The sequence below is a fragment of the Anabas testudineus genome, chromosome 5 (assembly GCF_900324465.2).
Source record: "Anabas testudineus chromosome 5, fAnaTes1.2, whole genome shotgun sequence".
Lineage (NCBI taxonomy): Eukaryota > Metazoa > Chordata > Actinopteri > Anabantiformes > Anabantidae > Anabas > Anabas testudineus.
This window is the reverse complement of record NC_046614.1, coordinates 4,103,862-4,126,243: the sequence shown is the minus strand read 5'-3', so window position 1 is coordinate 4,126,243 and position 22,382 is coordinate 4,103,862. Positions and strand designations below refer to the sequence as shown.

The window sequence follows — 22,382 nt, the reverse complement described above, 5'->3', positions numbered from 1 at the left end:
ACAAGCCCCAAAAACTATTCATTCATTCATTTTGGGGCCAAATCAAAACAAGGTGCTTAGACCATGAATTGACAGCCAAAGCAGGGATCAGCACAAGCACAAGCATCCTAAAGTGTTTAAAAAAAGATCTTTGCATCCGATAAACTCTGATAGATAGATGTTTTGAATGCTAATCTGTAAAACTAAACTTAAATATAAAATTTTAGGTGTACTGATTATTGCTGCACAACTAGCTAATGTTTACAGAAGACACAACCTCATTCATAACTGTCAGTCACTGATGAAAGATGCCAACTCTGGTTTATCTGTTTACATTAACAGTTTATAATGAAACAGTTATTAAAATATTTAAACATTACAAAACACACAATACAGTTTATATTGTTAATAAAGTTGACCTTACTACGTGCATGTCATAGTGGTCCATATACACTTGAGAAATGCCATAAAATGTCATAAAAAGGAGTATTGCATGTATTTCTGTCACATTTTAGATTACATATTTTTGGCATCAGAAATTACATTAAAATAACCTCACTCCAACACAGTACATCTTTTACAGAAATCTACTTCTTTTACTCCACAATTTAGTTTTCAGTCAAACACAAATGTTGCTTAGTAAAAGATGTGACGCTGTCGAAAACTATCAGTGATGATTTGTGACACAGATTTTGAGAAATGTAGGTCAAATAAAGAACAATCAACTAGTGTTAACATGTTTTTTTTTTTCATTTAAGACACAATCTTTGCCAAAAGTTCAACATTTGTGTAATATGTGACATTCCCTCATGACATCTTTTACCTCTCATCTCATCATTACGGAATATAACTCCAAAGTTCCTGTCCACCCTGTACTGCCAGCTCCAGTAAAGAGAAAGTTTTTACAGTCACAGTCAAAAAACAACATCAATATTTATTTTTTATTTGAGCTCATCATCAATTTAACTGCAGAAAAAAATATCATGAATCATCGTTTTTCTGTTTTGAGGGTGCAAGGTGCATCTGAACCCCGGAGACCAGACAAATCTGTGTCACTTATACATCCTCCATATTTGGTTTAAGCCATGTTTCACCATGTTTTTGTTTGTGACTTTTTTTTATGGCATTTGTTTTTTGAATGATCCATTTTGCACTCACTAATCCACTTCCAATTTAGTGCCTTCTGGAATATAAAGACAAAAAAGAAACTGGCCCAAGCACATTGTCTATCTTATTGCAGTTTGACCTTACTTGACTTGCCTGACTGGCTGTTCAACATTTAAATCATGATCTAGCCATGATCGTGATGGTGCCACCTGATCTGCTGCCAGCTTTGCTTTGTATAAAATGCCCAGTGGACTTTGGAAGACATAGCACAGGTGTGTAGTTGACAGATGAACTCAACTTTATCTTTGATAAACTGCCACTGCCACTCAACCTTTGGTTCTTGTCTCCGGTCTAGAAAAGGTAAGTGGATAATGATGATGGAAACATATTAAATGTGACATTTGTGACTCCTGAATCTCAAACAATGTGTTAAATTTGTTCATCTTCAAAGTAAGTACTGCATTTTTAGGGTTACAGACTCCTAAAACTAAATATTCTCATCAAGGAATTTTGTGAAATTAGAAAATATTTTAATTAACTTAAATATCTATGTTTTTTATATTTTCAAACTATTTCAACTTAAAATTCCTAATTTTTATTGTCTTTTAATTTTAAATAAATTCAATGAATGAATTTTCAAGAGTTCATTCAACTCATTAAATTGAAAAACAAAGCAAAAAATAACAATTCAAACAATTACCTTGCTTTTTCCACAAACTAACAAATGGAAATAAACTAATCTAAGACAATAATTGATACAGTATGTAATGATTGCTCAATATCACATTTATTTGATTCATTAGTTTGAAACAGCAAGTTATAATTTAGATGGAGAATTTATTCCCCAATAAATATTTTATAGTAAGTGAACATCTGTGAACGGTGGCATGATTTGATAATCAGGTGACTTTTTATTTATTTAGAATCTAGTAAAGACTCATGTTTCTTGTCTCCTAGATGTGGCCTTCAATGACGATGAGATGGCACATGTTGTTGCCCCTGGTGATGCAGATGTTAACAGGATGGACAGGTAGAGTGTCTGAAATGCTGAGCAATTACTGATACGTTTGTTGTTGAACTTTTTTTGAATGAGGTTGAAAGTGTATTTTTCTATTACCACATAAGCTGAGAGACAACAAACAAACTAGCCCAGGGAAAGAAAAGTCACAGAAAGGACACCCTTTTGATCAGGTATACTCAAAACACCTCCTGTGTATTTACGACCCTTAAGAATGTAAGGGATGATCAGTGACATTAGATACCAGGTCTTCAGGATGTGATAAGACATTTGGTATTTGTATTTGTGTGGGGGTTGTTTTTCTTTGTGCCTATAAAAGTGGAACTGTAGAAGACAGAGTCAGAGAACACTGGCGATGTCTTCTCTCCAAGCTGTCATCTTAGTTTGTTATTTCTTGTGAGAAATTTCCACAACAAAGCTCACAAAGACTTTTATTTTCCTTTTTTTATTTTATTAAGGAACTGAAGCAACAGGCCCTACAACCACTTCCACCACAACATATGCTCGTCCTCCAATGAGACTTGTCCGCCCCACCAGCCGCTGCTCTGGCAGAGTGGAGATCTTTCAAAGTGGTCAGTGGGGGACAGTGTGTGATGACATCTGGGCGCTTCCTCAGGCTGAGGTGGTGTGTCGACAGATGGGTTGTGGCAGGGCTGTGGCTGCACAGCAAAGTGCGTTTTTTGGACAAGGCAGTGGACCAATTTGGTTGGATGATGTTAGGTGCACAGGAAGTGAGGCAACATTAACTGACTGCACACATCTTGGTTTTGGGGTGCACAATTGTAACCATGGGGAAGATGCTGGTGTCATCTGTGAAGGTTAATACAGTTGTAATTGTGTACACATCACATCCATATTTAATTTCTTGTCATATGTTATGATAGTTTTCACTTTTCTTGTTCAATGTGACCATTCAATTTAACAAACAACAAATCTGATCCAACCTGATCATTTACATTATTAACCAGAAAAACTCAGGTCCCTATTTTCAGTTCCAGTTATTTTTTTGCAGTTCAAAAAATGTGTATATGTAAAAAAATAACTAAAAACTAATGTCCCCTTTCACTTTAACCAGAATTAAACAGCACTATTTCTGCACCCGCATCTGCTCCAACACATGCACATCTTCCAATGAGACTGGTCCACCCTTCCAGCCGCTGCTCTGGCAGAGTGGAGATCTTTCAAAGTGGTCAGTGGGGGACAGTGTGTGATGACATCTGGGCGCTTCCTCATGCTGAGGTGGTGTGTCGGCAGATGGAATGTGGCAGGGCTGTGGCTGCACTGCAAAGTGCGTATTTTGGACAAGGCATTGGACCAATTTGGTTGGACAATCTTCAGTGCACAGGAAACGAGGCAGCAATAACAGATTGTGCACATCTTGGTTTTGGGCTTCACAACTGTGGCCATAATGAAGATACCAGTGTCATCTGTGAAAGTAAATTTACACAATTACATGTTTTACTTGTGAAAATATAGCTCAGGAATATTTATTATTAATTCCATTCAATTTACCAATTTACATTTTACTGCATTTATGTTGAAGATGAAGCATCTTCTCATCACTGCTGGTAACACTGGAACCCTTCACCTGCTATGTGATTTGAAGAGGTTTACTTTCACTTTGAACAGGCACACCATCTTCAACCCCACCTTCTACAACCACACCCTCTACAACCACACCTATTACATCACTTCCTCGTCCTTCGGTGAGACTGGTCCATCCCAGCAGCCGCTGCGCTGGTAGAGTGGAGATTTTCCACAATTATGAGTGGGGGACAGTGTGTGATGACATCTGGGGGATGCCTCATGCTGAGGTACTGTGTCGACAGATGGGCTGTGGCAGGGCTGTGGCTGCACACTCAGCTGCTTTTTTTGGACCAGGAAGTGGACCAATTTGGTTGGACAATCTTCAGTGCAGAGGAAACGAGGCAGCAATAACAGACTGTGCACATCAAGGTTTTGGGATCCATAACTGTAACCACATGGAAGATGCCAGTGTCATCTGTGAAGGTTAATAAATAAAACTATTTACATTTTAATTAGTTTTACATTTAGAACTTGTTTGACATAATACAGAGAACTCAAATTTACCTTTCTACTAATCTCTTTGTGTTTTCTTCTTAAAGACTCTCATCCTCTACTGGAGGCCTCCCAGCTCATTTGCAGTGATACTCAGCTTGAAGTTGGTGTGAACTTAAGTGCTGCTCGGTTTGATTTGAACGTATCCTCTGGTCACCTGGCAGTGCCTTCCTGTCCCAGTCACAGATTACAAGATAATGTTGTGTGGTACCATGTTCCACGTCAGGCTGGTGTTTGTGGAACTGTACTGACAGTGAGTGGAACTACTACCACCTATGTACCAAATTCACCTATGTTAGCAAGTGTTTTGTTTCATTTTAGACTCTGAGCTCTGAACTCAACAGACACTCAAGTTATAATCTGTAATCTGTTTCTCTCCTGTCTCTTGAAGCATTTTCCATGTCATGTTTAATGCCATATGCATATCACACAGCACTGTTTTCTCTTTATTCTGGTTTGTACTTGAGTTTAGGATAACCTGATTAGACAGCTGATCAATCCTTTTTCCTCTTTGTTTCAGACCAACAGCACCCACGCCATTTACTCCAACAACTTATTTTTATACCCTCCAAGTAACAGTTCCTTCATTCTCCCTGAGGTGATTCCATTCTCGTGTGCCTATCCCTTGAACACCAACACCAGCTTGACTAGCATCAGATTACTTTTGTGAGTATTTTCATTCTTGACTAGCAGTGCACAGGACGTTAACTTTGATGATGTCTTCACTGGACAATAGAATTATATTGTCAGAATGAAACCCATCTCTAATTGTCACACTTTACAGACAAGGAGGTGGCCTCAGGGGCTCAGGCACAAGAGCCACAGCCTACATGACTCTTTTTCACAACTCTAGCTTTGCAAACAGCTACAGACGGGGCCTGGTCATCCTTGCACTGGGCTCTCCACTGCATGTGGGAGTGTTTGTGACTGAGCGTGATCCAGCCTTTGTACTTGTTCTGGTTGACTGCTACATTACTCAGTCGCCCAACCCTGACGACCCCAGGCAATACTTCCTCATTCAGTCCAGGTTTGTGTCTCTCCTTGTAAAACAGAAAACCTCAACTCTACGGGGGTGTGTAATGGCTCTAAAGACGCTGTCTGCTACTGTCTTCTTCAGGTGTCCCACTGACCCTCAAAGAGTGTCAGTTGTTGAGAATGGTGTGTCCCTCCGTGCTCGTTTCTCTGCCCTGGTTTTTCCTTTCCAGGGTAGCGACATCTTCCTTCACTGCAGAGCCAGCCTGTGTGACAACAGGAGCAACAACTGCGTTCCAGTGAGTCAGACACTCATCGCTTGTCCGCTTATCAGTGATTTTTAGCCAGTCGCAGCAGTCATGTCTTATTCTTCTGTCCCTCTCACTTCATAGTTTTGTTTAAGGAGGAATAAACGCTCTCTTGCCAGCTCAACTCAGCTCGATCTCGTCACATTTGGACCAATCACATGTGAGTATTAAACTTGATGTCAGAGTTTATGTCTCAGAGCAGTGAACTGTATGGACATTATAACCATGTTTGTTCTTGATCTTTAGGGGAGAAGTGACATATTAATGGAGAGAACTGGATACTTCTGGACTTTTTAAAATAATTTCTCTCTCTGTGGAATGAGACTATGCTTAATGCTGCCTCTGTTTTAACTCCTTAGTAAAATCACTTTTTATGTCTGAGATATTACTATAAGAAAACGTATGGATCAATAAGAAATGTGAATAAAACATGGGTTGTAGTAAAATGTGTGGAAAAATATGATGCTGCTTATTCATAATAAAATGATGAATCAAAATCAAAACTGTTTATACTTGTTATATTACACATGTTTTAATGCATATGTGGATAAAATTGTTAATCAACACACTCATCTATCACGCTTATCATCTCTCTCAAGAATAACACTGACATAGCCTCCACCCTGTGGACTGTCAGGTGTTGGGTGGTTGAGGCAGATGACTGCCCATTGGTTTGATACCCATATTGTTCCCTCGAGGAGAGAGCTATTCTAAACCTCGACACCAAACATTACACATTTTTCTCTATTGATTTAATTGAACCTATTCTAAACCACAACACCAAACATTACTTATTTTTCTCTATTGATTTAATTGAACTTTTTTCAATTACATCAATAACAAAACAAAACCAGTCTGAAAGCACTACGTGTCTCCATTCTCTGCAGTGTGATGCAATAGGAAAGCCTTTTATCTATACAGTGGCTATCATTACTGTACATGAAATTACTTAATTATCACAGTTTCAGAGTTCTTTACTGTTATGTTAACAACAGTTGGAGCCTGTTTCAGGAGGTGAATACATGCTTAATGGACCCTCTGTTTTAGCTTCATAGTAGAAATGCATCTATTCAATTACTGTGTCAAAAAGTAAAATGTGTGTGAACATGTCACTCTGCTTGTTCTAAATAAAGTAATGGAACATCATAGTTTTCGTAAATATGTACTTGATGTTATTTATCCATACATCTGGTTATGCTACTCATTCTAAAAGCATCATATCATCTAATCATGATGCTTGTAGCACTTTCCCCCAAACTGGACTGACAGGCAGCTGGGAGTAATAAAGTATCTAATTCAATCTAAATGAAATTTAATTATTTTAATCACACAATACTAGAATATAAAATACACATTGAAAACATGTGTTGATTGGGTAATTACAGTGGCAAGAAAAAGTATGGGCACCCTTTGGGATTACGTGGAGTTTTGCATGAATTGGTCAAAAAATGTGCTCCAATCTTCATCTAACTCACAACAATACAAAAACACAGTCTGCTGAAATTAATAGTACACAAACATTATATGTTTTAATGTTTTTATTGAACATAACATGTAAACATTCACAGAGCAGGGTGGAAAAAGTATGTGAACCCCTAGCCTAAGGACTTCTCCAAGAACTAATTGGAGCCAGGAGTGAGCCAACCTTGAGTCCATGTGTCAACATTTTTGTTGACACATCTACAATAAGTAAAACACGAAACAAGAATGGAGTACATGGAAAGACACTACGGAGGAAGCCATTGCTGTCCAAAAAAAAAAAATATTGCAGCACTTTTGACGTTTGCAAAAGAGCACCTGGGTGTTCCACAGCACTACTGTCAAAATATTCTGTGGACAGATGAAACCAGAATTGAGTTGTTTGGAAAAAACACACAACACTATGTGTGGAAAAAAAAGGCACAGCACACCAACATCAAAAACTCATCCCCACTGTAAAACATGGCGGACGGAGCATCATGGTTTGGGGCTGCGGAGCAGGGATGAGAAGCAGAGCTAGGAGCAAGGCCAGGAGCAGGGCTGATAGCAGGCCGGGAGCAGGGCTAGGAGCAAGGCTGATAGCTGGAGCAAGGCTGATAGCTGGAGCAAGGCTGATAGCAGGATCAGGGCTGGTAGCAGGTTGGGGAAAGACAACGATCTGACAGTGGGGAGAGAACTGAGGAGAGTCCTTGCAGGGAGAGGGGAACACAGGTGGAGCCAATGTGCAATCAATGACTGGGAGAGCAGGGAGAGAAGTGACTGGTGGGTGGAGACCAGAGGGAGAGAGGAGGAAAACCCACAGTTGGGCAGGTGCTGGGCTGAAACTGTGACACTATGTACTTTGTGCTGACTGTAGCTGTTTTCCTTATGACATGTGTTACTGTCATGTCTTATTCTTCTGTCCCTCTCATTCTTACTACAAAAATTATTGCCCATTGAGGACAATAAAGTTATTAATTGATTGATTGATCTTAGCCTTTTTATGAAAAAGTGAACAGATCAGTTTTAAAATAATGCTGTTTGATTGTTAGTTTTGTTTTACCCTGCTCCCTGAGTCAGGGATTATGAGTCAGAGCAGGGGTAGCTTTACATGGGTGAAAGGAACTACCATTGTAGAGTTTGTTTCCCTTTGACCTACTCCCTCCACAATGAAACACACACACTAACCCTATCACAACCAACTGTTCAGTTCCTAAAGATGTAATTCAAATAAAAAAAGGGAAAACTTATGTAACATATTAATTTCTGACTGCTTTTAGTTGGGTACCTACGGTGTCATGCCAACCTGCAAAAACCTCTTCCCATGTGAAATCTGCCACTGACTCACAAGTAACTACTATATTTCTCAGCCTCAGCACAGCATCATCACTGCAGACCTAATTGCGATTGATACACATGTTGCGAACAACTTGTGGAAAAATTATGCAATTATGATTCAGAATGTCCTCTGTAAACCCGCTTTTAAAGTTTATTTTATCTTTTTGAAATTAAAATCTTTAAAATAGGAGTTCCCGAGCAGCACTTGAAGGCGGCATGATGCTGCGCGCGTAATGGATTTCCCCAGCGCTGCTTCTTGTCAGGGACCAGGAGCTGCAGCTGCAGTAGCCCAGCCACGTTAAATCTGCTCCACCACTTGATGCCAGTGACCTTGGCTGGCGGTGAGTTCGCCTTCGATTCTTGCATTGCGCATTTCTGTTCACCATGGCATCATCGGACGGGCTGGATGATGATTGCGTGTTGCAGCGGGGAAGATCTCAGAGTGACCCGAGCAGCATCACCGAGGTCCGCTTGGGTGAAGCGCACAGAGCAAGTAAGAGGAGAGGGTGGCCTAAATGTTATGTTATCAACGTCTATGATCCGGTCCATGGTTTGTGCTTTGGACAGGTGCTCAGATAGTAGACACGTCACGGTGTCGGGGGGCTCTCCTGCAGCCCGTTACACCGATCACATCGCGGCGAGCCCAGTGGGTTTATGCAACAAACGTAGATTGTGTTGTTAACGTGCGTCATTTACTCTCCTCTACATGCACTTACTGCTGTGCTGTGCCGTGTTACAGGCCGGGTGTGTATGAAATTGCTCTACAAAGGCTGCATAATGTCTTTCACAAAGACATATTGAAGCACAGAAATTTGTATCATGTATCATACAGTATGAGGCTGATGCTGTCCAACTGGTGCCATACCAGTTACGTCCTTCCAGCAGTGTATTCATTTCTACATCTGTAATAGCATCCCTCCTGATTGTTTAGTGGTTTGCAGACCTATGTGCTTAGAAGCAGTGGTGAAACCTCTCTTATTGCCCCCTCCACCCCCAAAATGTGATTGACAGCCCTCAACACACAGAACCCATTTGCAGAGAAGACCACCATGTTTATGAAAACCACTGTATATTTTTTAATGATCCGTTATTATTAGTTAAATGAGTCGTTTTTACAGCGTGGTGGAGATAGAATGCACAACTTGCCATCACACATGGACTGCAGTATGTTGAGCTGAAGCTGATGAGAGTGCTGGTTGTGTATTTGGCTGTTTCCATGGTGATCCAAATGGCAGAAGGCAGCACTTGGCTTTCCAACTGTGAGTCGACATGGTGTTTTTTTTTTTTTGCATGTCTGCTCCACTAACTGGTATTTTTTGTTTTTATATCCAGTACACTCTGTGATGTACAGCAGCCAGCCATTGAAAGTGAAATGCCACACTGTGGTAAATCGTGTTTATTTGTTAGATGGGATTCACAGTTCCACTGGGAATCACTGGGCAAGCGTTTACTGTTGCTCCATACCTATTGAGCAGCAGTTGTGAGATAAACTGAGGGGATGGTATCGAACTCTGGATTGATCTGAAAAGTGATAAATCACTCAGTTTTCCTCGCAGGCCTGTGGTGTTTGACAGCCATCCTCACCCACGTACGTAGTTTCCCAACAGAGTGGCAGCAGAACAAGTGATGAGAAGTTAATAGTGTACAGCTGTCTTTTCTGCACAAATTAGGGTCTCAGTTACTGATAGTCCGATGTGTGTGTGTGTCACACAAGTGAGCTTTCATTCTCACTTGTGTGTGTTGTTACAGGCTGTTTGAACATCATCATTTTTCAACTATCTTTAGAAATAAGGGCCACATCAGCAACACTGCCAACGGCAGATATTGTTGTGTTTATGCCCTTGGTTTCCAGTGCTGGTCACATCCTTATAGTTGTTATGGTTGCGTAACAGTTTTGGTGTGTGTGTGTCTACCACAGAGGCACTGTCTTGTGATATACCATTAGAAACGTAATGTTGAATTCCCTAAAGCACTGTAGCAGATTTCATCCATGATGTTTCAGGTTTAGGCAGGACTAGGGCAATGCAGCAGTAAAAACCCACCTGTCTTCTCCCCACCCCTCCATCCCTTCGGTTCGGTGCTAACCCTTTCCTAGCACTGGCCCCCCGCTGCAGCTTTGATCCTGGCACTTGAAGGTCCATCTCCATTAAAGGGGAGAAAAAGGGAGTGACTGATCTCTGATAGTGACATTATCATGGCACCCAGCTGGGCAATGTCATAGTGAATGAGCTGCACAACTAACTGGACATAATACAAATGACTTTTTCTTTCATTGTAATCCTTTGACTGTGATGTAGAAAGAAAATTAATTATTTTCTTTGCGGCATGTGCGCACAACCAAAATCGATGTAGCTTGTCATTTTTGCCGAGACCAAATTCAGATTTTAATCTTTTGAATCTGATTCTCATGGTGCTCATTTTGATGGCATAAAAAGCACATGGAGCACTGAGGAGTCTGATTTAACCTGAATATGTGCACTGTGACACTTAATGTGCCTGCCTACAGAACTTGGCAAGATGGCTCCAGTTCAAAATGCACCAAAATGGGTGTATTCACAGTAGAGCGTGCGACTACGAATTCATCATTTACTATGTATAATGCCTATAAAAAGTATTAATGTTTCATCCTTTTATTGACATTATAAATCAATCATAGTCAATAAAAGTTTGCGACTTTAACAAAAAAACATCAGACAAATACCTCATTAATATCAGTGAAAAGTGAAAACAGGTTTCTACAAAGCAATGCCAATCAAATAAAAATATATAAGGTGAAATCAGTGTTTGCATTAATATTCACCCTTTTCAGGTCAGTATTTAGCAAATGCCCCTTTGGCTGCGATCACAGCATGGAGTCTGTGTGGATAGGTCTCAATTAAGCTTGCACATCTGGACACTGGAATTTTTTGCCATTCTTTTTTGCAAAACTGCTAAAGCTCTGTCAGGTTGCGTGGGGATCGGGTGTGAACAGCCCTTTTCAAGTCCATCCACAAATTCTCTTTTGGATTGAGATCTGGGTTTTGACTTGGCCACTCCACATTCACCTTGTTGTCCGTAAACCATTTCTGTGTAGCTTTCGCTGCATGCTTCGGGTTATTGTCTTGTTGGAAAACAAATCTCTCCCAAGCCCGAGCTGTCTGGCTGACTGAATAAGATTGTCCTAAAGGATTGACCTATATTTTGCTGCATTCATCTTACCCTCTACCTTAACAAGCCTTCCAGGGCCGGCTGCCGAAAAGCATCCCCACAGCATGATGCTGTCACCACCATGTTTCACAGTGGGGATGGTGTGTTTGTGGTGATGTGCAGTCTTTGGTGCGCAAACATAATGTTTTGTCTGACAGACAATAAGCACCATTTAGGTCTGATCAGACCAAAGAACCCTCATCCACTTGACTATGGAATCTTTCACATGCCTATTAGTAAACTCAAGTCATGATTTAACAAACAGAGTTTTCTTCAACAGTGGCTTTATCCTTGCCACCCTACCATAAAGCTTTGACTGGTGAATAACCTGGGCAACAGCTGTTGTATGTACAGTCTATCCTATCTCAGTTGCTGAAGCTTGTAACTTCGTCAGAGTAGTCATTGATGTGTCAGTGGCCTCTCTCACTATTCTCTTTTTTGCACGGTCACACCGTTTGTGTGGATGGCCTGTTCTAGGCAGATTTAGACATGTGCGATATTTCTTGCATGTCTTGATGATGGATTTTACTGAACTCCGGGGGATGTTCAGTGCTTTGGAGATTTTTTTGTATCCATCCCCTGACTTATGCTGTTCAATGACCTGTTCTCTGGGAGTGTTTTTTTGTCTTCATGTTGTAATGGTAGCCAGTAATACTGAATAACCAGTGACTGGACCTTCCAGACACAAGTATCTTTATACTGCACTTTATGCTCACTTGAGACACATTCACTGTGCTGCATTTCACTAATTGTGGGACTACCAGATACCTGGACCTTTATTGGATTAGGTCATTTTAAAGGGGGTAAATATTAATGCAAACACTCATTTCACCTTACATATTTTTATTTGATAGACATTACTTTGTAGAAACCTGTTTTCACTTTGACATTAATGAGGTATTTCTCTGACATTCTTTTGTCAAAGTCGCCAACTTTTATTGACCATTATTGATTTATAATGTCAACAAAAGGATATAACTTCCAAGGGGGTGAATACTTTTAATAGTAACTTTTTATAGATAGATAGATAGATAGATAGATAGATAGATAGATAGATAGATAGATAGATAGATAGATAGATAGATAGATAGATAGATAGATAGATAGATAGATAGATAGATACTTTATTGATCCCCAAAGGGAAATTATGGTGTTGCAGCAGCCATTACACACAAAAACATTGAACATTGAGTAACATAATCTACACAACAATACACAAAACACAATACAAGAATAACAGACAGTATACACAGTAATAACAACAATACACACTGTAGAACTTGAATGTAAAGTGACTTAGTTACACATTGTTAAACCATCAGCGTGGACACTGACTCTCTGTCAGTGAATCATTGTACATGCTGATGACTGTTGGCACAAATGACTTCCTGTACCTTTCCTTGTCACAGCGGAGCTGGAGAATTCTCTGACTATAACTGCTCCGCTGTTTGACAAGTGGGCTGTGGAGAGGATGTGAGCTGTTCTCCATGATGCTCAGCAGTTTGTGCAGCATCCTCCTCGCCACCACCTGCTCTAAAGGTTCCAGAGAAGCCCCCAGCACACGTCAGCTTTCCTGATCAGCTTATTCAGTTTCTTAGTGTCGCTGACTCTGATGCTGCTGCCCCAGCAGATGACAGCAAAGAATATCGCACTGGCTACAACAGACTGGTAAAAGATCTGCAGCATCTTGTTGCACAAATTGAAGGACCTGAGCTTCCTCAGGAAGTAGAGTCTGTTGTCCAGGTGAACTCCCAGGTATTTATACCTCTCTACCACCTCCACCTTCTCACCCAGAATGGACACAGTGTCAAAGCCAGCTCTCTTCCTCCTGAAGTCCACAACCATCTCCTTGGTCTTGCTTACATTCAAGGTACAAACTGTGGTCTGTCTGTCAGGTAGTCAGTGATCCAGGAGGCTGTGGAGGAGTCTACCTGCATCTTCAGGAGCTTCTCTCTCAGCAGGACAGGCTGGATGGTGTTAAAGGCACTGGAGAAGTCAAAGAATGTGATCCTCACAGTGCTGTTTGCCTTGTCCAGGTGTGAGAGAGGTCGCTGGAGCACGTAGACAATAGCATCATCTACTCCAACCCGGGGGCGGGTAAACCTGTTGAAAAAATGGTTCAGCTCGTTGGCCTTGTCCAGGTTCCCTTCCACCTGGTTCCCCTTCTCCTTGAAGCCAGTGATCTTCTTCATTCCAGACCACACATGCTTCATGTTGTTCTACTGGAGTTGGTCCTCCAGCTTCCTTCTGTAAGCGTCCTTACTCTGTCTCAGACTCACCCTCAGCTCTCTCTGCACAGACTTCACCTGGTCCTTGTCTCCCTCCAAAAAGCCCTTCTTCTTCTTGTTCAGCAGCTCCTTTAAGTTGCTGGTGATACAGGGCTTGTTGTTCGAGAAGCACCTCACTGTCCTGGTTGGGATGATGTTGTCCACACAGAAGTTAATGTACTCTGTGACGCTGTCTGTCATGGAATTGATGTCGTCTCCATGTTGGTCACAGAAAACATTCCAGTCTGTGGCTTCAAAGCACAACTTTTATTGACCATTATTGATTTATAATGTCAACAAAAGGATATAACTTCAAAGGGGGTGAATACTTTTTACAGTAATGTAATATTACAAGATGCATCCAATGACAGGGTTTGGCTGATGATATTTTGCAGTTAATACAATCACTACTCGTAATGTTAATAGAGTTAATTTGTATTGGTGAACCCAAAGAGTTTGTAGTTTCCCTCAGTTTTATGGGGCACTTTAGCACCTTTCAGCTCCTCATTTTAGTTTTACAGCCTTTAAATGTACTGCTTTGATTTACTCTGAGCACAGCAGCAACATACAAGAACCAAATACTTTTCTCAGACTCAAACTCACACTTTAAATTACTGTAAAAATATTCAGTCCTCTCCTGATTTCTGGTGCTTTTGTATGTGTTTCATAGTAAACAGTGTCAACTAATCCATCTCTGGACTAATTAAGGTCTAGACTCGAAAACTTTAATCTTGTTCATATATTCAAAGCAAAGTTGAACTTCCTTTATGCTTGGGATCATTGTCTTGCTGCATAGCCCAGTTGTGCTTGAGTTACAAGTCACAGGCTGATTACCTGAGGTTCTCTTTAAAGGTTCTTTGGTAAGGAGCAGAATGCATGTTTTTCTCAATCCTAGCAAGTAGCCCTGGTCCTGAAGCAGCAAAGTATCCCCATAACATTACACTGGCACCCTAATGCTTGCTTGAAGGTATAATGTACTTTTGTGGGATTCTGTGTTTAGGTGACACCAGAGATCTTCTCCATTTGTACATAGTTTCTCTCACTCTCACAAACTAAATTCCAGATCTCAGCCAGGCACTTGGTGAAAACCATGTTGTCATAATCTATACAAATGAAAGCCATACTATAAAACATTTAATAAACTAAAAATCTATTTTTGTTTTGATTGCTCAGATGCGCATATTTATTGAATGGCTTCTACAGTAAAGCAGTGCCGCTAAATGAGATTTTTATATTGACGGTGCTGTGGTTCGCTTTGTGATGTACATTTATAGAAATGACCGAAATGTTCTGTCAGTGCCTGGCATTCCCTCCAGGCCGCAATGGGCCATTCTTCTTCATCAGCCTATTGGAGTTGGTGCTGTTGTACTAATCTAACATGCAGATCTAACATCAAAGGGTTTCTTCCTGGACTCCTCCGCCATCCTCTAACCACTGTCCCCCCACCACCACGTCCCTGTTGTCACCTCTCAGCAACCACTAGGCCTCCGTTTAGTCCTTGCATTCAGTCAGTGTAGGTGGAGGGGGCCTGATGAGGAGATTAGGGCTCCTTTTATTTGAATCAGACTGCCTCATGTTTTATTAATCAGGAAGCCTATACATAAGTCAGTTTGTGTCTCCCCATATTCAGAGCTGATTGAATGGAGAGAACAGCAAAACAGACACCTGGCAGCTCACTCCTACATGCATGTTCAGCTAAGCAAGGAAAATGCTTGAACGTCCTAGTTCTCTTCACAGCCACATGAGTCATTTCGCAGCAACCACAGTTAGAGGTGAGATTAGATGAAGTGTGTGGAGAGCTAGTAATAGAAAGATTATTCAACTATGTGCCATGTCACAAAGTTTACAGATACAGTATGTAAATTTATTTATTTATTTTTTTTTTTTCTCTACAAGAAATCTGCATTAAAACATTTCTTAATATAGAGAGTTGCTGTGAAAAGCTCCTGTGATCCAGACTTACTGAACATCACCTGCAGCAGTGTAGAGATATTCACACCTAAAAGCTTTTACGTAAGACTCGGCCTTCCAAAGAGTCAGAATTTCAATTATTTCTGCTTGATTAGTACATTTTGGAGCATTCCCATTTGCTGTACAATGTCTACCTATGAGGATGAATGTGGCAGAGCATAGCCCAACCTGACAAACTGCACTGTCCTTTACAGATTAATGTTTGTGACTAACTCATATATTTCACACTCTCACAACATGACAGCAGATGAAAAATCTGGGGATGCTTGTGGACTCTTGTCTATTGTATTGCCATATTAATAGTGCTTTTAGTTACATGCTAACTTTAGCATGACAAGATTCTAAGAGTAACAATACTAAGAAATCGATGCTAAGGAGGTATAATGTTTACTATTTTTACCATCTTAGTTTAGACTGCTGGCATTTACTAAACCACTAAAACCAGATATTGAAAAAGTTGAATATATGCATAAAACCACAAAACATTTCCAGCAACACTTGAGATGACGCATGAGATCTAATTTAATCTTCATCACGTACATAAAGGGAGAAGTCCAAAAAATGCTGCTAAGTGGGGTCAAGTACAGTTAAAAGGTCAAACACTGGGTGAAACTGCCACAAGAGGGCTCTACTTGGCAGATGGCTCAATGTTGTATAAATGAGAGAAGCAGTCCCGGTCAGGATGGGTCCAGCACTGCAGTCACCCGTCCTCTCACGAGGAATAGGGACAAATAGTTTGTCCAAGGGTATACTGCATATATAGGGGAAATGGACATACACATTCTCAGCATTAGTCAGCACTATACTCCAAGGCTTTAAGGTGGAATTAGAGTTGAAATGGTTTGCACTTTAAATGAATATCCACTTTATGTCAAATCCACCGGTGATACAGGGATGAACGCAGTGCAAGCAACGCTAGAGTAAGTCTGGAAATCTTTTGAAATTCAATCAGGGGAAGTTATAACAAAAAAAAACTCCACATAGAAAACTCAACTTCATGCCCATCTATGGGTATTTTTAGGGCTGAAACAACTCCTCAAATGTTCTGTGGTTGCCACGTCTCTTTCAGTGGAACATCTGAAAGCTGTGATGGAGGATTAAGCATGGACAGCATGACCATGATTAATGTGGAGCATTGCAGAAGTGATGTGACTCTAATCTAGGACTATGAATGAAAATGTGACTTTGCTGAGACAGGAATAGGTTGTTCCATTTGTTAGTTTTACCCTTGAGTCTTTGGTGCAGCATTGATTCTTTTTTATTAGCTGGCCATGACTTGGTGGTACAGTGCTAATTTAAAAGCACCTAATCTATTTGTGCCAACTCATCTTTCATACACTATGCAGAGACGTCCCCGGGTCCTACTGACTCCAGAGCCGTAGGGAACAGTACAGCAAGCAGGACAAAACATGATGTTATCCTTCACCAGTGTAATGGAAGGACATTGAACACCACACATGTAGGAGACTCTTATATCATCGAATTATCAATCATTCGTTTTTATTTCAGTGTTCATTTCCCACAACAATATATAATTTGTACACAATATTAGCCACGGTGTGGATACAGCATAAATTACATTCCACAATCAAACAGGAGCCATGAGAACCAAAGTCTTATAAAACCTGCTAAACCTGGCACTGAACCACCAGTCCGGGGGTCGATGGACAACTGCTTTACCAACAGAGCTACAGCTGTCCCAGAATGTGGGCATTGGCCTTTCTACTTCTAACATTTTTATCAAGGATTCTACCATAGGATGACAGTTTTGAATATGGAAAAAGTCTTTGGGTGTGGTATTAGGAAAAATTTGATTACCACATCCTAGTTGCTTATTTTACACATTCAAAAGCTACAGAGAAAAATTTGCATTCATTCATGTTTGTGGCAACCTATGCAAAATAACTCAAATATTTACCCCTGAATGCCTAATGTATTGTATAGTGCCTAGTTTATTATCTAGTCACTAACTTTGCCTCTGGTTTGGTGGAAGTTTGGTGTACAGTTTAGTAAAGTAACATTTTTAAAGAGATGAGACCAAGAGATCTTACCAACTTGAACCCAAAACATACAATTTCTGTCCTAACCCTTTATGCATAGTATATAACTGGGCAACAACATGTTCCAATACTTTTGCTCACATTTGCTCAGACTTTTATTCAGATGTAAACAATGTTGATCTTTTGTCCCATCTTGTCAGTGGTTTAGAATTGGAGGGCTGTGTTAGAAGAAGGTGATATAATGTTCTTCTGTGCACCAGTCATAATTTAACAACATTTGATTCTGAATCTGATGAGAGTTTGTTGTTTAGTCACTGTCTGATCACCTACACAGTCCTGATGAAGCACACTGGAAATTTGGTTAAATTCAAAATAAATACATGCCTAATCCAGTTATTTTATTTTAAACTTATATTAAACTCCAAAAATCAATACTCAGAAGCAGAATAAGAAACTTTAAAGAAATAAAGAGGAATAAAGGAACTGAAAACTTGGAATGTTCAAATAATGCCCGCAAACTTGGCTGCCGCCAAAGCACCCTCAAGATGAGTTGCTATTTGCTACAATGAATTCTATAGATTTTAGAGTTATAGAGACATATACATGAATCAAGAGTGAGTTATCTGTTATCACAGGACGTAATTAAAATCAACAAGGGTTTTCCCTTTTAAAGAACAGAAAAAAATATGTTTATACCTAGCTGGTCTTTGTCTCCATGTACAGACTTGCAAGTCAGGACAAACAGAAATAATGAAACTATACTATGCCCTCCCCTGCTTCACAAACATGCACACACTACTGTATTTCCCAACAACTAAACAATCTGGGATCTCCAGAAAACAGGGATGTCACGCATACATGCTGCTTTGGTATGTTCAAGTACAGTGTGGATGAAAATATAAACCAGATAGTGGTGTTAAATAGTGATGAATGGTTTGTGGCCTGTGTGTGCTTCTCTGCATGCCATCCACAGCCAACAGTGCTGACTGGGATTATTTTCCAATGTGCTCAGTATGTTCATGATTTGTACCTCAGGGGTTTAATATGCTGGAATTGTCATCACATGTTTGTAGTAATAGCACATGCTCCTTAGGGTGGATGCTCACATGCCATAATATGCTAGATTTTGAGAAAGATAGGTCATTTATTTATTATGGGTGTAGCAGAGGCTGAGATCTACCCAGCAACTGGATTAGGCATGTTGGGGGAAGCTACTTGACTTAAGCTGTCTGCCATTTACACATAATGTTTCTTTTATGAATGTTTCACGTGCTGACCTAATTCCTTTCAGAGTCGAGAAAAGCAATATGTTGCACATGAGAACACACCAGAGCGTGCAGCTCATCCTTTTGAAATCCTCATCCCCCAACAAGGGGATGGAAAGGGTTGGACAAATGGAAACAGAGCTGCGATATTATCACTTGGATGCCCTGGAAAGGCAAGAGCGTACGGCTCTGGACCACCCCAGCAGAGTTATTTTAAGCCATTTGTTTTTACAAAATCTACACTGCATCCCACTGAGAAGGAGAGCAGAATCAGCAATCAGCCTAACGTGGGCTTTATCACAAAAAGAGATACTTTGCGTGGCAGTTGTAATTAAAGCAAACGCTTAATCCCAAAGTAAGAACGGGGAGACTGATCTCTCTGACAGCCTCGACTCTCTAAGCAGTGTAAAATAAGGAAGAGGAGTGGGGGCAGCAGCTGCAAACATCAGTTTGTCAGATGCTGAACATTTATCGCCTGCTTCATTTCATGAGCTCAAAGAAAAGAAATAGCGCTTGTCATTTGTTCAAACGTAAATTTACTTATCAGAGACTCTAACTGCTATGTTGTTTCTCAAGCAAAGCCCTTGTAGGGAGGATGTTGAGCAGACAGATTGGTCTATAAAGCTAGTTTTTTAAAACTTTACATTTAGTACTTTATGTTTAGTGCCTAATGCTGATGTTAGCATGTGACTTCTCCCTCAGGCATCCAGGCTGCTTTTATGCATGGTGACTTGGACAGTACACATTGTGCAAAATATCCCTGTAAACAGACATCCCTGAAGTTTGTTGGCTCTCTCTGCATTCAAGTAAATTCAATAAATATGAATTAGTTCAGATAACATTTGACTTTAAGACAACATGAGACCAGATGTATGATGTCTGAAACACATGAGCAACATGTCATTTCTGGAGGCATGGAGCTATGTTACAAAATGGCATTTTCCATGTTACATCCTGGACGTTCTGTCCTCTTGACAAGTTAGTTACCCTAAAAGGCACCCAATAATGTTTATAGATCAATTTCAAGATGTTAAGTGTAAAAGTGTAAAATACCTGACATCACAGTTCTTTAATCACACAGTAACAGAGGAACGTAATAGCTATAGAACAACATTATCATTCTAGTGTTTTTGGGAACCTAACGACTTTAACAGTCAACTCTGTTATTAGTTCCTACCTACAGGGAATGGTCTGACTTAGCTGCTAAACTGCAGTATTTGGTGGTGGACCAAATTATAGTGAACTATATTCTTAAAAGTCCTCAACTGGACATTATGGCAGCGTGAAGTCTGTTTAATATCTGGTCCAACTGATTCAGACATTTGCAGTCCTCTGGCTAATGTCTGCTGTAGAATTATAGTGGATGTCTGGAAACAGCAAATGTTAAATATGATTTTAAACTGACCTTGATTAGGTTTTGAACTATTGGTAGGATAAAACAAGCAACCTGGTGACATCATCTTGGGTCCTTGGAAATTGTGATGGTAATTCTTCATGATTTTCTGTCAAGCCAATGGCAAACACAGCTCAGTCCGACCTAAGTAACCTGGCCTCCTTCTAACCTTGAAACATCCCTTTCGGAGGAATCCCAGATATTTTGTTTGCAGCTCACACACTCTACGCAGTCGATGCTGTGTCTTCCTCACTGCTACAGTCTCCTATCTATTTGGGGTGGCTGTGGCTCAATAGGTAGAGCAGTTGTCTACCAATCACAGGATTGGTGGTTTGATTCACGACTGTCATGTCACATGCCAAAGTGTCCTTGGGCAAGATACTGAACCCCAAGTTGCCCCCGGTGAGTCAGGTCAGCTGCATAGCAGCTCTGCCATCTGTGTGTGAATGAGACACAGTGTAGCGCTTTTCTACCAAGCTGTACTCAAAGTGCTATATAAGTGCAGACCATTTACCATTCCTATCTGTCACTGTGGCACTGCACTGGCTCACACAGGCTGCACAAGCTGTGGCTGTACACGATGAATGATTCAGCAGATTTAAAGGTACTTCAGAATAGCAGTAGAATTTTATGAACAAAAAATCTGTCTTTCATGATATCACTGCAATCTATATTTCACAACCAGTGCCTGGTTGTGAATATCTTACACACAGGCAGAACTGTGCAGAACAACAGCAGTCAGTGTGTATATGTATGTGTGTGTTTTGACAAGGTGAGATAGAGCGAATTGATTCAGTGCAGTTTTCACATTGTAAGATCTAAGGAGAACTAGAAAAAAAAATGGTTTATTCACATACAGTTATAACATGTTATTTTTTTTTGCAAGAAATGTGGTCATTAAGCATGCACAGTAGGTAATGTAGTTGCCAGCTGATGACAAGAAGTGCTTTCTCTGGTTCTTGACAGACTTTAAACAGGGTATATGGATTCATTTGTATGAACTATTTCTATATTTAATGCAAGACTACAATTGAAATCCATTCCATTCCATTCCATTCTCGTCCGCTTATCCGGGAGATGCCCAGACTTCCCTCTCCCTAGACACCTCCTCCAGCTCTTCCGGGGGGACACCGAGGCGTTCCCAGGCCAGCCGAGAGACATAGTCCCTCCTACGTGTCCTGGGTCTTCCCCGGGGCCTCCTCCCGGTGGGACAGGACCGGAAAACCTCCCCTACGAGGCGTCCCGGGGGCATCCGAAACAGATGCCCAAGCCACCTCAACTGGCCCCTCTCGATGCAGAGGAGCAGCGGCTCTACTCCGAGCTCCTCCCGGGTGACTGAGCTCCTCACCCTATCTCTAAGGGTGTGCCCAGCCACTCTACGGAGGAAACTCATTTCGGCCGCTTGTATCCGCGACCTTGTCCTTTCAGTCATGACCCAAAGCTCATGACCATAGGTGAGGGTAGGAACGTAGACTGACCGGTAAATCGAGAGCTTTGCCTTTCGGCTCAGCTCCTTTTTCACCACGACGGACCGGTACACCGACTGCATTACTGCTGCCGATGCACCAATCCGTCAGTCAATCTCACGCTCCCTTTTACTCTCACTCGTGAACAAGACCCCAAGATACTTAGACTCCTCCACTTGAGGGAGGATCTCCCCCCCAACCTGGAGTGTGCAAGCCACCTTTTTCCGGTTGAGAACCATGGCCTCGGACTTGGAGGTGCTGATTCTCATCCCAGCCCCTTCACACTCGGCTGCAAACCGCCCCTGTGCCTGCTGGAGGTCCCGGTCTGATGAGGCCAACAGGACAACATCATCTGCAAAAAGCAGAGATGAAATCCTGTGATTCCCAAACCGGACTCCCTCCGACCCCTGGCTGCGCCTAGAAAGCCTGTCCATAAAAGTAATGAACAGGATCGGTGACAAAGGGCAGCCCTGTCGGAGTCCAACATGCACCGGGAACAAGTCTGACTTACTACCGGCAATGCGAACCAAGCTCCTACTCCGGTCATACAAGGACCAAATGGCCCTTAACAAAGG

At 41.1% G+C, this 22,382-nt stretch overlaps 2 protein-coding genes across 2 annotated transcripts in view; both read left to right on the top strand.

Annotated features, from left to right (window-relative positions):
• Nucleotides 1-1,276: 1,276 nt before the first annotated feature.
• On the top strand, nucleotides 1,277-5,926 carry LOC113153352 (uromodulin-like). Its single transcript, XM_026346941.1, is given in 9 exon segments — nucleotides 1,277-1,358; nucleotides 2,044-2,116; nucleotides 2,642-2,931; nucleotides 4,231-4,436; nucleotides 4,704-4,849; nucleotides 4,968-5,210; nucleotides 5,301-5,454; nucleotides 5,548-5,623; nucleotides 5,710-5,926. Coding segments are annotated over 9 exon segments (1,281 nt in total). The 3' UTR covers nucleotides 5,721-5,926.
• A 2,704-nt stretch (nucleotides 5,927-8,630) lies between these two features.
• Nucleotides 8,631-22,382, top strand: part of phactr3b (phosphatase and actin regulator 3b) — a 44,520-nt gene continuing 30,768 nt past the window's right edge. The window contains exon 1 of the mRNA XM_026347116.1: nucleotides 8,631-8,752. Within this exon, the coding sequence (XP_026202901.1) occupies nucleotides 8,644-8,752 (109 nt within the window). The 5' untranslated portion in view covers nucleotides 8,631-8,643. The remainder of the gene's footprint in view (nucleotides 8,753-22,382) is intronic.